This window comes from Acomys minous (assembly GCF_964271855.1).
Source record: "Acomys minous genome assembly, chromosome: 12".
In the NCBI taxonomy this organism is placed as follows: domain Eukaryota; kingdom Metazoa; phylum Chordata; class Mammalia; order Rodentia; family Muridae; genus Acomys; species Acomys minous.
The window spans coordinates 63,024,209-63,040,911 of record NC_140493.1 but is presented as its reverse complement, the minus strand read 5'-3'; the positions used below and the strand labels follow the sequence as shown (position 1 = coordinate 63,040,911).

Genomic DNA, 16,703 nt, shown 5'->3' with positions numbered 1-16,703 from the left:
CTGGCCTACCAAGAAGACCATCTGGAAGGGTCGGAAGTGCCCACTACACACCGGTCAGTCTGACATGCGCCCAGGGGTGTTTGTAGCTGTGGAACCACTAGATAAGGTTAGGAAGGAGCAACATCAACCCCGAGTCACAAGGACTCCCAAGGAATCAAAATGCCAGATTGAAATATCAAAGGTGACTTTTCAGAAACAGCTAACCCAGCTGAGAATAAATTATTACCAAGTTTTTAAAATTGGCCTGAAGTTCATCTCTGATCCAATTAGCCAACCCTACCTTTTCCCTGAATGTAGTTCAGCAAAGCTGTTGTTATCAGTCTGCTTCTACCTAGAGCCCTAGGCATTAACTCTGACATGAAATATAGCTTTGGGTTTGAAAACTGTTATCTCCCTGAACACTCTGCTGTTGGAGAAAATTGCTTTTTAATGTAGTAATACCAGACTAATTTAATTCTTTACTTTTCCAAGAAACAGAGAGAAATACTTGCAAGGATTCTAAAGACGTTAGAGACAAAATACTTAACAGTTTTAGAAAGTGATTTTAAAAAACATCTAACTGATTCCTAGAGAAAAGGGATGTGGTGGCTTGATTCAGGATGGCCCATATGCTTACCTGCTTGGGGAGGCTTAGGAGTGTGGTCTTATTGGAGGAGGTGTGTCACTGGGGACAGGCTGTGAGGTTCCAGAAGACTCATGCCATCCCCAGTGAGCTTCCTGTGGATCAAGATGTGAGCTCTCAGCTGCCCCCATGCCTTTGCTACTCTTGTGGACTCTAACTCTCTGAGACAGGAAGCACACATTAAACGCTTACTTCAGTAAGTTGCCTTGGTCATGGTCTTTTGTCATAGCAAGAGAAAACTGAGACAGGCATGAAACTGAATATTGGGAAACCAGAGCTTTTTTGCTTTTAACCACACATGTTCTGGCTCTAAGGCTTGCCACATGGTCTTTGTTTGTTTTCTGTTTTTTTCTGAAACAGGGTTTTTCTGCATAGCCCTGGGTATCCTGGACTCACTTTGTAGAGCAGGCTGGCCCCCAAATCACAGAGATCCGCTTGCCTCTGCCTCCCCGAGTGTTGGGATTACAGGTGAGCACCACCACTTGGAAGGCAGAACAGTAAAGTTTTAAGTGAGTTTGAGGCCAGCCTGGTCTACAAAGCAAGTCCAAGACAGTCAAGGCTACAAAGAGAAACCCTGTCTCAAAAAAACAAAAAAAGAAAGAAAGAAAGAAAAGAAGAGGAGGAGGAAGAAGAGGAGGAGGAAGAGGAGAGAAAAGAAGAAGAAGAAGAAGAAGAAGAAGAAGAAGAAGAAGAAGAAGAAGAAGAAGAAGAAGAAGAAGAAGAAGAAGAACAAGGAATGAGAGAACTGGTTGCTCTTCCAGAGCTCCTGTCCTCTTCTGGCCTGCAGGTATACCTTCAGGCAGAGCAGTGTATGTAATAATAAATAAATCTTTTAAAAAAAAAGCCTACCCCTAATGACATATTTCCACCTTTTAAACATTTCTTCAATAGGTCAGCAACTAGGGACTAAGTGGGCAAACATAAGAGCCTATGGGGGCCATGCTCATTCAAACACATGTGCAGTAACAGACTGCACCACAGCTTGGTCTTGGACTACACTCTCATTTGTGTGCCCTTAATTCTCATGACATCTCTCCATCTTATTGGTAGAGAAAGACGGGCAAAAACATTTATGGATCTGAGTAAAATAGTCAGAGATGGAATAGGATATCCTGCCTTTTGGGTAGGAGCTGTATTCAAAATGTGAGTATTTTTAAAAAGCAGGCTGAAATCCACTGATTTTTGTTTGGTTGGTTTTGTTTTTGAGACAGGGTTTCTCTGTGTAGCCTTGGCTGTCCTGGACTCACTTTATAGACCAGGCTGGCCCTGAACTCACAGTGATCCGCCTGCCTCTGCTGGTGCTAGGATTTAAGGTGTGTGCCACCACACCCAGCTTCACATGTGCATATTGAAATAAGCCAATGAAAGCCAGATTAAAGGTATAAAAAGGTAGGTTTACTTGGGAACTGAAGCTCCTGGGCTTCAACATCCTCCACAGCCAGGATGGGGGGAAGGGAGGTTCGACGTGTCCCGGCCTGCAGGACACCTGAAAGAGGGAGTAGAGATTGAAAGTAGGGTACAGAGACTCGAGAAATAACTGAGTCAAGTCTAGAAATTTCTGATCACAACTCCCTTTAATGCCGACTAGTAATATAGAGAGAGCAAGGTCAATAGGATCTATTCTTATCTCATTCACCCTAGCCCCCAGGCAAGAATAAATAGCCTGAATCGCTCCCTGTAGAACTTCCTAGTTCTCTGAGTAGTTCCCTGTAAGAACTTCCTTGATCCTCTGGGTGGTTCCAAGTTGGGGCTTCCCTACTTCTTTCAAAGGTAAATAGTCCAAGGACAGCCTAGAGCACAAGACCTCTTAAGGCAAAGGTCAGCAACTTGAAGGTCACAGCATGCAGCCTAAGCGCAGGATTTCTGTCGTGGCAGAATTTAGCAGGCTACCCACAGGTGTTAAGGATTGCAAGTGAAGGATAATGTGGCTCCAGGGCAGGGGGTTGGGGCTTCCTTCAAGCAGGCAGGGTTGGAGAAACATGGGGCATTTAACAGACCATATGGGGAAGGGGGAAGGCAACTGGAGATGCCAACTGAGCACATATGTACCACACATATACACCACATACATGTACACACACACACACACACACAAAATCAAGTGTGCTAAAATAATTGGAAATCAAAAGATTTGAATATTTGTCTTTTTAGAATATACTTCACAGTTATTATATGTGTGTGTGCACATTAATATGTGTGCACATACCTTAGAGTTCACAAAGAAACCAGTGAAGAAAGTTGAGTATTTTGCTCTATAATTCTTCATTCGCTGTTTTTCTTTCTTTCTTTCTTTCTTTCTTTTTTTTTTTTTTTTTTTTTTTTTTTGGCTTTTTTGAAACAGGGTTTCTCTGTGTAGCCTTGACTGTTCTGGAACTCACCCTGTAGACCAGGCTGGCCTCAAACTCAGAGATCTGCATGCTGGGACTAAAGGCGTGTGCCACCACCACCTGGCCACCTTTTTTCTCTGAGACAGAATCTCTCACTAAACCTACAGCTAGACTGGCAGCCAACAAGCCCCAGTGATCCTTTTATCTCCACCCCACATAGTACTGGAGTTACAGGCATACACAATCGGGCCCAGCTCTCTATGGAGCTTCAGGGGATTTGCTTTCACACCAAGCAAAATCTCTTACCATAATTCATAAATTTGGGAGGGGGTTGTTCCAGATATTTGATCATACTGTGAACTCCGAGATTGTGTACTAGAAAAACCTGTTGCTGGCTGTGATTTGGCTCAACCCTAACACACACCCTTAATCCAAGAACTTTCCATTTACTGTAAACAGATCAATGCAGTGTGGCTCAGCCCTACCACACACCTTTAATTCAAGAGCTTTCTGTAAACAGGATTAAATAAAGTCAACCCTAGGTCAAGAGGTGGAGCAAGCAACCGGGTGACAAGAAGTAGAAAAGTCGGAAATGCAGTTTGAAGAGTTTTTAAAACACTGTGGGCCGGGCATGGTGGTGCACGCCTTTAATCTCAGCACTCGGGAGGCAGAGGCAGGTGGGTCGTTGTGAGTTCGAAGCCAGCCTGGTCTACAAAGTGAGTCCAGGACAGCCAAGGCTACACAGAGAAACCTTGTCTTGAAAAACCAAAAAACAACAACAACACTGTGGAAAAGGAGAAGGGCTTTTCCATCGTGATGTGAGCTGAGTGTGGACGTCAGCTGGGTGCTTTCTCTGCCTCTTGGAGCTAGCAGTTTTTCACCTGGATCCTGGGTTTTCATTGGTAAAATCAAATGATTGAGATTTTGTTCAAAACAACAGGGAGAGGGGGGTTAAAAAGTGTTTCTCTGTGTAGCCTTGGCTGTCCCAGAACTAACTCAGTCTGTAAACCAAGCTGGCCTGCAACTCTGTGGAGTGTGGAGATAAGCCTTTTAGAGACCCACAGAGAGGGAAGGAAGCAGTATCCACTTCTAAGACTCCTGGAAAACATCCTGATCCAGGGCACAGTGTTGACCTATTAGGGACTCCTAGCACTCCAGTGAGGTCTCAAAATGAGGCCAGGGCGGTGACTGCTTCTCCTCCTCCTCCTCTTCCTCCTTGTCCTCTTCCTCCTCTTCTTCTCCTTCTCCTTCTTCTGTCTTTTGATACAGGATTTCTCTGTGTAGCCTTGGCTGTCCTGGACTCACTTTGTAGACCAGGCTTTGCTTCTCTCTTCTCTACAGATGACCTTGCCTTCCACATTTCCTCATAGCTACACCAACCTGAATGACTGCTGTTGGTGCTTGAGGCTAGCATGGGATGGTCTGACTGGCCCTTCAACCTTTCAAAGGAGTATACGTTGCACAATAAAGTTAGCACCAGACTGCACCTGGAGTCTGGACTTTGGAGCCTGATTCCCCGAATTCTGTGTGGGCTCCATCACCACTTGCCCTCTTCACCCAGTTCCTGATTCCCACAGACCTCAGAGATCTACCTGCTTCTGCCTCCCAAGTGATGGGATTAAAGGTGAGTGCCACACCCAGACAACAATCCCTAATTTTTAACTGTAACAATGCTTAACAGTTGTCCCAAAAAATTCTTGACACGCTAACAATGACTTCCTGTGAGCACATGTTGTCTGACTCCTGTCAAGAGTGGCATAAGTAGCCGGGCAGTGGTGGCGCACACCTGTAATCCCAGCACTCGGGAGGCAGAGGCAGGTGGATCGCTGTGAGTTCGAGGCCAGCCTGGTCTACAAAGAGAGTCCAGGACAGCCAAGGCTACACAGAGAAACCCTGTCTCGAAAAACCAAAAAAAAAAAAAAAAAAAAGAGTGGCATAAGTGAGAACTGCTGAAGATGATCTCGGGGCTCAGGGAACTCTGGGGAACACTGTAGGAGCCAGGGAGGATGGCAAGAACCAAGGGAGCAAGGCCTTCTGGACACAGCAGAGCTGAAGCACACATGAGCTCACAGGGACTGTAGTCGCTCGCATAGGGCCTGCAAAGGTCTAAGCCAGATGATGTCCAGTGCTGAGGGGAAGCAGACATGAGCCTGTGATAGCTAACATGTTAAGACATGTTTAAAGGGCTGTGCTTAAGAGGCCCATAAAACAACATTGCCTCTAACTCAGAAAATCCACTAGCTCAAGGACAGATACTTTCCAGGAATGCTGGGGGCTATTCTTGTAACTACCTGGCCTTGTGTATATAACATAACTCTAATGCTTCCCTTTCTGCAAACAAAGCTTGCTTCCTTGAGATAACCAAGACACACCTGCAAGACATCTGTTTGCTAAACCATAAACAGAATGTTACCTAATGTGGCTTGGAGCTACATTTGGAAATCTCAAGTCCTGGTGTAGCCCCTGGTACCAGTATCTGAATAAAAGCCTTTTTGTTAAAATATACTCATGGTCAGATTGTAAGACCCCCAACACAGTGGTCTTAACGTGGAGACCCCCACCAAGAACCAGCGAGACCAAGGTTTCGGTTGCAACACGCAAGAGGCTTTATTGCAGGGGGACGGGTACCCGGGCGTCTCAGTCTCTGGAGAGGCTGGCGCGCCGAGCGAGTCTTTCGGGGGCCTTTTATAGGGATTTTAGCGGGAAGCGCGGGTACAGAAGCGAGAAGCATAGTTACAGGGCTCTGATTGGTAAATTTAAATGAGGCGAGGTTATGGCCCGGTCATTAGATGGGCTCTGGGAACAGGGGAGTTCACCCGTTCTCTGGGCCAGGTGGTCGTCCATAAACATCTTGTTTGACATGAAGCGAGGTTATGGCCCGGTCATCAGATGGGAACAGGGGAGTTTACCCATTCTCTGGGCCAGATGGCCGATCATAAATATCTTGTTTGACAAGGACAAACTGTTTCTGTTATCTTTGCACGCTTTTATCTCTCTCCTCTGGGCCCCAGGCCTCATCTTATCCCGGGAACCTATTATTCTAGTCTTGCCTTGCAAGATAGCGTTACTGCTGCTATGCTTGCTATGTCGGTTGCACAGGGGAGGGGGTCTTACATTCCCCCCTCTTGTTGTAAATTGAATGAAATCTTTCATTCAATGACCTCTGGTTGTACCTGTTGGAGCTGTTGGTATTGTTGGGTTAGAACCAAAGCCTGTACAACCGATAGGCGGTCTCGGATGAATTGCATCAGTCTGTTAAGAATGCAGGGCCCAAAAAGTAGGAGCAGGACAATAATTAACAAAGGGCCCGTTATGGTAGATATTAAAGTGGTGAACCAAGGAGCCTTATTAAACCAGTTTTCATACCAAGTTCGTCCTGATTCAAATTGCAACTGTCGCTGTTTTAGTCTTTCTCGCAGCTTAGACATACTATCTCTGACTACTCCTGTATGGTCTGCATAAAAACAACATTCTTCCTTGAGGGCTGCACAGAGTCCACCCTCTTTCAGGAATAAAATATCTAACCCTCTACGATTTTGGAGCACTACCTCGGAAAGGGAGGTCAGGGACTGTTCTAATGCACTAATAGATTCTTCTAATGCTTGAAGATCTGCGTTCATGGCCTGCTGTAACTGCTGAAAATGAGCAACCTGAGTGAGAGCAGTAGTCCCGGTTCCGATCCCTGCCACAACTCCCCCGACTGTTAATCCTCCCAATAGCAGTGCCAGAGTGATGGATACTGGCTCTCGGGGGTAACGATTAATCCCCTCAAAATGGCGGTATAGGTCGGAGGGGTCATGGTATGTGATCTTGGGGAAGAGCTGAACTAATACACAGAAGTCCACAGAGGACATTTTAAGGACGGAAGATGTGACACATGGGGTTAACCCAGTGTTACAGGCCCAGTAGGTTCCATTTGGGCCAGTAAGGTACCTGGTTTCCGGAGCTTTCGGGGTGTTGGTCAAGGTGGTGCTGCACAGAGATTTGTGGGATGAGGGGATGGTCCCTAAGCAAGTTCCCTTACCGGATATTTCAGACAGCGTGAGACGGTGAGGGGTGTTGGAGAGACATCTATTGTCTGGGGTGGAGGAGTTAGTAATACTGGTCATAAGGGCAACTCCCTCATAGTAAGGGGGTTGGGAGGTGAGACACATCCAACATTCCTTAGTCTTTTCCGGGGAAGTATAGTTTAGGGCCTGGTATGCCCCCGTAACCAAGTCCAGGAGCTGATTTCTCGTGTTAGGATGTAAGTGTAAGGCAGAGAGAGTGTTAGGGCTTACCGAGGATGGCGTCAGGGGAGTAGGTTGGGGTGGTGCCTGGGGTCCTGGCTGACTAGGTTGTGACTGAGCCAGGACGGGGTTTGGGCCTATTGCTATGGTGGGGGCAGTAGTCAGAGTCATTTTAACCTTAAAAATCAGGCCGGGGTCTTTACCTGAAACATACAGGCGCAATCCCCAAGTGTGTCCCCGAAGCCAGCCACGATCCTGTTTTCCTTTTTCCGTGAACTTAATGACTATGGGGTTGCAGTATTTGTCCTTGCAGGGGCCTTCTGGGCCAGTAAAGGGAGCACAATTTTCCCCATCCCAATCGGAGTCAGTCTCCCAGTATCTATACCTGTTTCTTTCTCCTGACCCATGAGCGTCATAGGTACTATTTCTCTTTACAGTAATTAAGTCCCAACTAGAGGTGGGATTCCAGTATGCCTCTCCAGTGGTTTCACATCTCCAAGCTGCACAGAAGTAGTCAAGAATTCCCCCACAGTGGCGCCCAAGATGGCGAGGTTGACCCTGTCCGGGGCATACATAAAATTCAGCGGAGCGGAGGTTAGCACGGTAGAACTGGCTGGAACACCCAAGGCTGTTTCCTATTCCCTTGGGGATGCAGGCTGCCTCACGGGGGGGGGGGGGGGGAGGCTTGAACAAGTCGGTATGGTCAGGTAGGTCCCAGGTGAGTGATCCTGCTGCCAATTTGCAGATATCAGGAGTTAAGTCTGGCCACCACGTCCATGGGGGGTGAAGGTCTGAAATTGACCAGATGGAATCCCCTTCCTCATTGAGGACGTTCCAGGTGTGTTGAACCGGGACGTGGGGGCTGGCAGACAGGGTCCAAGGGAGGGTAAGGAAGAGGAAAGTGAGGGTCATTGGGCGAATTAGGCTCGGGAAAGTCTTATCTTTAGGGGATTGTCGGTTCGATGAGCCTTCCATGCTGTCTTGTCTGGGTCTGTGTCCCCGGCTGCCTTGACGTGGGCTGCGTGGATCCAGGTGGCAATTCCGTCTACCTTGAGAGCCGTCGGGGTAGTTAGGAGAACAGCGTAAGGTCCTTTCCAGCGGGGTTCGAGGTTTTTGGTCCGGTGACGTCGGATCCAGACGTAGTCTCCAACCTGGAATGGGTGAGGGGCCAGGGGCTTGTCAAGTTGGTCTTTATAAGCACGGGCTAGGGGCTTCCATACCTCATTTTGCACCTCCTGGAGGGCTCTTAGGTGTGCCTGGAGAGAAGGCCTGGTGGCGAAGGAGCCAATATCTGGGTCAAGGAAGTGAACAATAGGAGTATGTGAGCCATAGACAATCTCAAAAGGAGTAAGCCCATGTGGGCCGGGGGTGTTTCTAACCCTGTATAGGGCCAGAGGTAGTAGGGCCACCCAGTCCTTAGTGCCGGCTGCAAGCGTCAATTTGATCAAAGTCTCCTTAATAGATCTATTCATACGCTCTACCTGTCCTGAACTCTGGGGTCTGTATGAACAATGCAACTTCCAATTAATTGCCAATAGTTTGGCCACCTGCTGGCTTACCTGGGAGACAAAGGCTGGTCCGTTGTTGGACCCGACTACCTGTGGCATCCCGTAGTGAGGGAAAATATCATCTAAAAGCTTCTTGGAAACCACCTTGGCCGTCTCATGTTTGGTGGGGAAGGCTTCAGTCCATCCTGAAAAAGTATCTACGAAGACCAGCAGGTACCGGTACCCGTATATACCTGGTTTGATCTCCGTGAAGTCAATTTCCCAATGGGTCCCTGGCCGGTGCCCTCGGACCCTAGTCCCTGACAAGTTCAAGGACTTGTTGGTATTGACCAGCGTGCAGGGCCGGCAATTGTCAATGGCTCTCTGGAGGGCCTCCTTTTTTCCCAATAGGTAAAAGTCCGTTTCTTCTCTTTCGAGGAGGGTCTTCATTTTCTGGGCGCTTAAATGAGTGAGCTTGTGGAAGTAGTCAATTAAATAGTTTCTTTTGAGAGGACGACTACCTTGTCCTGGTATCGCCAATGGTTGGGGCCTTCAGGAAGAGCGCCCATCTTGTGAAGTCTCTGTATGTCGTCGTTGGTGAATTTCCAATTCCGATCCTGCTGCCCTGGCGCTCCGGTGTCCTCTTGTAAGGAGAGCGCCTCGAGAGTGTCGAGGGGTCTTGTAGCGGCTTGGCGGGCTGTCTCGTCAGCCAGCCGATTACCTCGAGCCTCAGGGGAGTCCCCTTTCTGGTGGCCCGGGCAATGGATGATGCTGAGCTGCTGGGGTAAAAAGAGGGCCTTCAGGAGGGCCAGGATTTCAGTCTTATTTTTAATTTCTTTACCTTCTGAGGTGAGGAGTCCTCGGCGCCGATAAATTTCTCCATGTACGTGGGCCGTGGCGAAGGCATACCGACTGTCTGTATATACTGTTAGCCTCTTTCCTTTTGCCAGCTCCAGGGCCTTGGTCAGGGTGATCAGTTCAGCACGCTGGGCGGAGGTCCCTGGGGGCAGAGGGCTGGCCCATATTACCTGGTTGGTGGTGGTGATAGCCGCTCCGGCCCGTCGTGTCCTGTTATCCAGGAAGCTGCTCCCATCCGTATACCAAACGAAGTCTGGGCGAGGGAGGGGCTGGTCAGTGAGGTCAGGGCGGGTTCCGTGGGTTTCCGCCAGGACTTGCTGACAGTCATGATCCTCGGGCCCGTCTGGGAGAGGGAGCAGCGTGGCAGGGTTGAGGTTGGTCGTTGGCCCAAAGGTGACTCTGTCCGAGTCTAAAAGCATGGCCTGGTAATGGGTTACCCGGGCGTTGGAGAGCCATCTGTCTGGGGGCTGCCAGACCAGGGATTCCATGGCATGGGGCACCAAGATAGTAATTGGCTGTCCCATGGTGAGTTTATTAGAGTCTTTAAGGAATAAGGCGGCTGTAGCAACCATCCGTAGGCAAGAGGGCCAGCCTGCTGCCACGGGGTCCAGTTTCTTAGAGAGGTAGGCTATAGGCCTTTTCCAGGGCCCCAGTCTCTGGATTAGAATTCCCTTGGCGTATCCTTGTTTCTCGTCAATGAACAGCTCAAAGGGCTTGGTTAAATCGGGCAGCCCCAGTGCGGGGGCTGAGATTAAGGCAGTCTTGATAGCCTCGAAGGCCTGTTGATGGGTGGGCCCCCAGGTATACATCGTTCCCGGCTTGGTAAGGGGGTACAGGGGAGCTGCCATTTCTGCGAACCCAGGGATCCAGAGGCGGCAAAAGCCCGCTGTTCCTAGGAATTTTCTGAGTTGATGGGGGGACCGCGGTGGCGGGATTTGGAGGACAGTTTGTTTTCTAGCCGGGGTGAGTCACCTCTGTCCATCCTTGATGGAGTAACCTAGGTAGGTCACTTCAGTCTGGCAAATTTGTGCCTTCTTGAAAGAGGCTCGATACCCCAGCCGTCCCAGGACTTGTAGGAGGGCGTGGGTTCCCCGTTGGCAGTTCTCCTTAGAGGGGGCTGCCAGGAGGAGATCATCTACATATTGGAGTAATATGAGGTCTGGGTATTGTACCCTGAAGTCGGCCAAATCACGGTGTAGGGCCTCATCGAACAGGGTGGGGCTATTTTTAAATCCCTGGGGCAGCCATGTCCATGTTAGTTGCCCTGAAATCCCCAATTCGGGGTCCTTCCATTCGAATGCAAAGAGAGGCTGGCTGGAGGGATGCAGTCTTAGGCAGAAGAAAGCATCCTTTAAGTCCAGCACAGTGTACCAGACATGGTCTGGGGATAGCCCCATCAATAGATTGTAAGGATTGGGGACAGTAGGATGTATGTCTTCAACCCGTTTGTTGACTTCTCTTAAGTCTTGGACCGGCCGATAATCCCCCGTCCCGGGCTTTTAACAGGAAGCAAGGGGGTGTTCCAGGGAGACTGACAAGGAGTCAGTATGCCTTGGTCCAGGAGTCTCCGAATATGAGGCCGTATCCCCAGGTAGGCTTCCTGTGACATAGGGTACTGCCGGATAGAGACTGGGGTGGCAGAAGCCTTAAGGTGTACTAATATGGGGGGCTGTTGGTGAGCTAGGCCCATTCCCCCAGTTTCGGCCCATGATGATGGATACAGGGCGTGCCAGTCTGGGCTAGGGGTATCGTTCCCAGGGGGGTCAGTCTCATACAATCTGTATTCATCTTCTAAATTTAATACTAAAGTCTGAATAGGCCGCCCTTGTGGTCCTGTCACACGAGTGTGCCCTTCTTCGAAGTGAATTTGGGCCTTGAGTTTGGTTAATAAGTCTCTTCCCAGGAGGGGATATGGACAGTCCGAGACGTGGAGGAAAGAATGTGAGACCTTACCGGTGGCAAGATGTACTTTTCTCTCGGTGGTCCAGCGGTAAGGCTTCCCGCCAGTCGCTCCTTGCACCCAGGCAGTCTTTGTTGTCAGGGACCCCGGTGCAGTGGTGAGGACGGAGTGCTGAGCTCCCATATCCACCAAGAAGGTGACGGGTTGCACACCCCCCCCCACATTTAGAGTTAGCCGGGGTTCAGGGGGAGGCTCCTGACCCTGACTTCTTCAGTCTTCTAGGTTGAGGAGAGCCGCGGGGGGGGGGGGGTTCTACGGGGCCCTTTGGGACGCCTGGGACAGTCCCGTACCCAGTGACCTCTCTCCTTACAATAGGCACATTGGTCCTTATCCACAGGGGTTTTTCTCCATCCTCCCTGGCCCTGACTATCCTGGCGTCCTGAAACTACGGTGGCCAACAGTCTACTCATTTCCCTATGTCTCTTCTTATCTCTAGCATTTTCCCTTTCTTCCGCTTCTTTTCTCAATCTCTCTTCCTTTTCTTCGGACTCTTTCCTAAGCCTTTCTTCTTTCTCTTCCGGCGTCGCTCTCTTATTATAAACTTTCTCTGCCTCCTTTAAAAGATCCTGAACTGTACTTTCCTTGAGTTCTTCCAATCTCTCTAATTTGCGTCTGATATCTGGGGCAGATTGCCAGACAAAGTACATAGCCAGGGTGGTGGCCTGGAGAGGGTCCTCAGGGTCATATGGCGTGTAAACCCTGTAAGCCTCTTTCAGACGCTCAAGAAAAGCTGACGGCGTCTCATCTGCTTTCTGAGTAACCATCTTAACCTGGGCCAAATTGGTGGGCCGCCTGGCGGCTCTTTGGAGACCCGCTATGAGCAGCTGGCGATAAAGACATAGGTGGGCCCTACCTTCCTCAGTGTTGAAGTCCCAGTCCGGTCGTTCCAAGGGGAAAGCACTGTCGATTTCATTTGGCAGCTGGGTAGGCCGCCCATTAGCTCCTGGGACGCTCTTGCGTGCTTCCAGAAGGACACGCTGCTTCTCTTCGGAGGTGAGGAGCGTCTGTAGGAGCTGTTGGCAGTCGTCCCAGGTGGGTTGATGAGTAACTAAAATAGACTCAATAAGGGAAGTTAGCCGGGAGGGATCCTTAGAGAAAGGAGGGTTATTATTTTTCCAGCTATAAAGATCTGAGGCGGAAAACGGCCAATATTGCATCTGGCCACCCGTGCCAGCCCGAAGGGGGAAGGCCTGAGAGGTCTGGGGTGGAACTTCGCGCCGGCTGCGGAGTCGGCCGGCCATTGGTGAGGCCTCGGGCGCTGCGGCGGGAGCAATATCTTCAGGGCGGGGCTCTGGTCCGGAGCGCTCAGGTGGCGGCGGCGCAATATCCTCAGGTGGCCCCGGCAAGGGAGGAGGCAAGGGAGTCTGGAGTCCAGCCGGTGAGGCTGAGCCTGGGGACACTGGGGCCCGATAAGGGGGTGGTTCTTCGGTTAGGAGGTCAAGGAGGGGCCCCTCGTCCGGCGGCAAGACCTTGGGGGGGCGGACAATGGCGGGATAGAGACCGGTCCCAGAGGGGGCCGCCGGAGTGGGGACCAGGGGAGGTGCTAAGGCGGGCGTGGTAAGAGAGGTGGGGATAGGAGGGGGCTGAATGAGGAAAGGTCTGACCCATGGAGGGGGGTCACGAATGAGAGATTCCCAAGTCATTATGTAGGGGACCTGGTCCAGATGACCGTGTGGTCCAGGGTCCATAATTTTGGACTTGATCTGTAAAATGAGAGAAAGGTTAAAAGTGCCATCTCGTGGCCACCCGGTGTTAAGCGTAGGCCATTCGGCGGAACAAAAAGTCTCCCATTTGCCCTTGCGGACTTCTACTGACAGACTGTGTGCAGTGACACGGACCTCTTTGAAATGCTGTAAGGTAAGGGTTAGCGGGGTGACAAGAGTCTGACCCATGGTACCAAAAATATAAAACGAAAGACAACAGAGGAAAACTAGACACAAAAGACCAAAAACAGCCTGCGCGGGACGCTTGCGCCAAAGCGAAAACAAAACAGAGGTTGGAGACGCAGGGGGTCCAGACTCCTCGTCTCCCAGATGAGGCGAATAGCCTCTCAGATGGGCCGGGGCCCCAAATAACCTGGGGTAGACAGGGTTCTGGTGGGATGGAGAGTCCCTTCAGAATCCCGCCGGGACGTCTCCCGGGGAACAAGGAAGAAGTCGAAGTCCGTCAACTCCTTCTAGTCCTTGCCAGATTCAGAGAGTCTGCACAGACACCGAGACACGTAACGTAATGATTAACAGAGAGACGAAAGGACAACACTGACTAAGCCAGCCGGCACAAAGGCTTACCTCCCGAATTTGGGTCGGTGGTCCCTAGGCGGGGGTCCCGATCTCGGTGGAACCTCCAAATGTAAGACCCCCAACACGGTGGTCTTAACGTGGAGACCCCCACCAAGAACCAGCGAGACCAAGGTTTCGGTTGCAACACGCAAGAGGCTTTATTGCAGGGGGACGGGTACCCGGGCGTCTCAGTCTCTGGAGAGGCTGGCGCGCCGAGCGAGTCTTTCGGGGGCCTTTTATAGGGATTTTAGCGGGAAGCGCGGGTACAGAAGCGAGAAGCATAGTTATAGGGCTCTGATTGGTAAATTTAAATGAGGCGAGGTTATGGCCCGGTCATTAGATGGGCTCTGGGAACAGGGGAGTTCACCCGTTCTCTGGGCCAGGTGGTAGTCCATAAACATCTTGTTTGACATGAAGCGAGGTTATGGCCCGGTCATCAGATGGGAACAGGGGAGTTTACCCATTCTCTGGGCCAGATGGCCGACCATAAATATCTTGTTTGACAAGGACAAACTGTTTCTGTTATCTTAGCACGCTTTTATCTCTCTCCTCTGGGCCCCAGGCCTCATCTTATCCCGGGAACCTATTATTCTAGTCTTGCCTTGCAAGATAGCGTTACGGTTGCTATGCTTGCTATGTCGGTTGCACAGGGGAGGGGGTCTTACAAGATTAGTGAATCTCTGGGTGACTCCAGACCCGTAACACACCCACATCCCTAACACAGAAGCTATCACCAACTGATAAGCACTTGCAAAGGAAAAATTAGTTTCCTAAGTTCCCATACCCCACAGGAGATGGCCAACAGAAAACAAAAACAGTGGTATTTTTGGTCTCACAATGCTTTATCTGGGCTTTTTCTTTTTCTTTTTTAACCATATAGGTCTTTTGCTTGTACATTATAGTTCCCCATTTTGCTTTTAATGTGTTTCCTATGATGCGAATATATGTGTCTCAGTGTCTGTATATGTTTCTTGTGCTTTTGTTTTTTGTTTTTTAGGGTTTTTGTTTTGTTTTGTTTTGTTTTTGCTCTTTTTTTTCCTCCCATTTGCTTGTTTCATCCTATTCCAGTTTATTGTTTTTATTTTATATTATTATTTTTTAAGATCCATGTTTGTATTTTTTTTTGTTGTTGGCTTTTTGTTGTTGCTGTTGATTTTCGAGTCAGGGTCTCTCTGTATTAGCCTTGGCTGTCCTGGACTTTGTTGGCCAGGATGGCCTGGAACTCATAATGATCCCCCTGCCTCTGCCTCCTGAGTGCTGGGATTAAAGGCGTGCACCACCACGCCCAGCGTGTTTGTATGTTTATAAGAAAGAGAAAGAAAGACTATAGATTTGGGTAAATGGGTCAATAGGGAGAGCCTAGAAGGAGCTGGAGGACGGGAAACTGTTATCTGAACATATTGTATAAACATAATCAATTTTCAATTTAAAATAACAGTAATAAATGAAAACACAATTAGAAAATATACTGTTAGCTGAGCAGTGTCCCAAGGCTGCTTCTGTCCTTGGCACCATTGCACACCAGGCCGGACTGGAAGGTATGAAGCTTAGCTGGGCAAGATGTCAGCCCATGGTGAGTTAGGGAGAAACAGCCTTCTCCAAGACAGTTTTCACTGAAACAGCTCTCTTTATTGGGGTGAACAAAGACTATATAAACCTCGGGGAAGTGGGAAGGGGTTTCGGGGTGACTATATCATTGGCTGGAACTGAGGAGGGGAAAGCTTTATTTGCATGGAGAGGAATTCTAGGATTAGCTGGACACATCTAGCTAAAAATAAGAAGTTTTAACCTGAAACTTGGCCACCAGACTATGTGACTACCTTAAGGGTGGGTGGCAGAGGTGGGCGTTTGTACAGGCTACATGCACTGGGTCACGCAGACCCAGAACAAGGAGGGAGCAGTCCTTACTCCTACTGCTTGCAAGATGAGATTTTGGGGGTTTGGACACTTCATGACCTCACTCTTGCTCGGGCCAACTCCCCCAGTTGTATCACTCACCTGCCCCACAGTGGTGCACACCTTAATCCCAGCACTAGGGAGGCAGAAGCAGGTGGATCTCTGTGAGTTCAGGGCCAGCCTGGTCTACAGAGGGAGTTTCAGGACAGCCAAGGCTACATAATGAAACCCTGTTGGGGTGGGGGGATGGGTAACCTGGTATATATTTGTCATTCAACTTCAAACTTGTAGAAGACAGGTCTAGACCACTTGCCACTGTGGTGTGCAGAACCAATTCTGTGGGAAGGACTGTAAGCTTTGTCACAGGTGAAAGCAATCTCGGCGGGCTTTGCCCTTGGACACACCTAAGATTAACCTTGAGATAGACTGGGTGAAGCCATCCTGGGCCTGGAATTCAGCAAGCTGACCTGGGGACTCCACCTGGACTATTGTGTTTCTAATCTACCCTCAATGGGAGAAGGAGACTGCACCTTGCACGTGAAAGACAGGCAGGCGGAGAGAGGACAGAGAGGAGCAGCAGGTTCAGACCGGGCTTGAGCGCACATGGATCTAGAAGAGGATCAGCGAACAGGCCAGACCAGCACGCAGGCCAGAGACACCTAGGGACCCATCCCATGGAATGGATACCGGAAGGTTCACTCTTGTTTCCCCTTTAACCTTTTTTCCCTCTTGTGTAAGCTAGTTGGGTTGTATAATAAAGTTTGTTAAGAAACAGCCAACACAGTCACTTCTGTAAGAGAGAACCAGGACTGCCATTTTTTTGAGTATTTATAACAAAAGATTTGAACTTTGAACTAAAGATTCTCCTGTTAATGTCATTTTATCTTTTCCCCAAACCATTTTCTTTTATGACTCAACAAAGGCTCTACTGCAGCAGTTCTCAATCTGTGGGTCACAACCGCTTTCAAAGTTGAATGGCCCTTTCACAGGGGTAAATAGAAAACCCAGATTATTTATATTATGGCTCATAACAGTAGAAAAACTA

General features: G+C 49.4%; 1 protein-coding gene across 1 annotated transcript in view; it reads right to left on the bottom strand.

The window, feature by feature from the left end:
* LOC311580083 (uncharacterized protein) overlaps positions 1-10,429 on the bottom strand; it is a 355,681-nt gene extending 345,252 nt beyond the window's left edge. The window contains exon 1 of the mRNA XM_084751331.1: positions 9,592-10,429. Coding sequence (XP_084607457.1) covers positions 9,592-10,371 — 780 coding nt within the window. The 5' untranslated portion in view covers positions 10,372-10,429. The remainder of the gene's footprint in view (positions 1-9,591) is intronic.
* Positions 10,430-16,703: the final 6,274 nt, after the last annotated feature.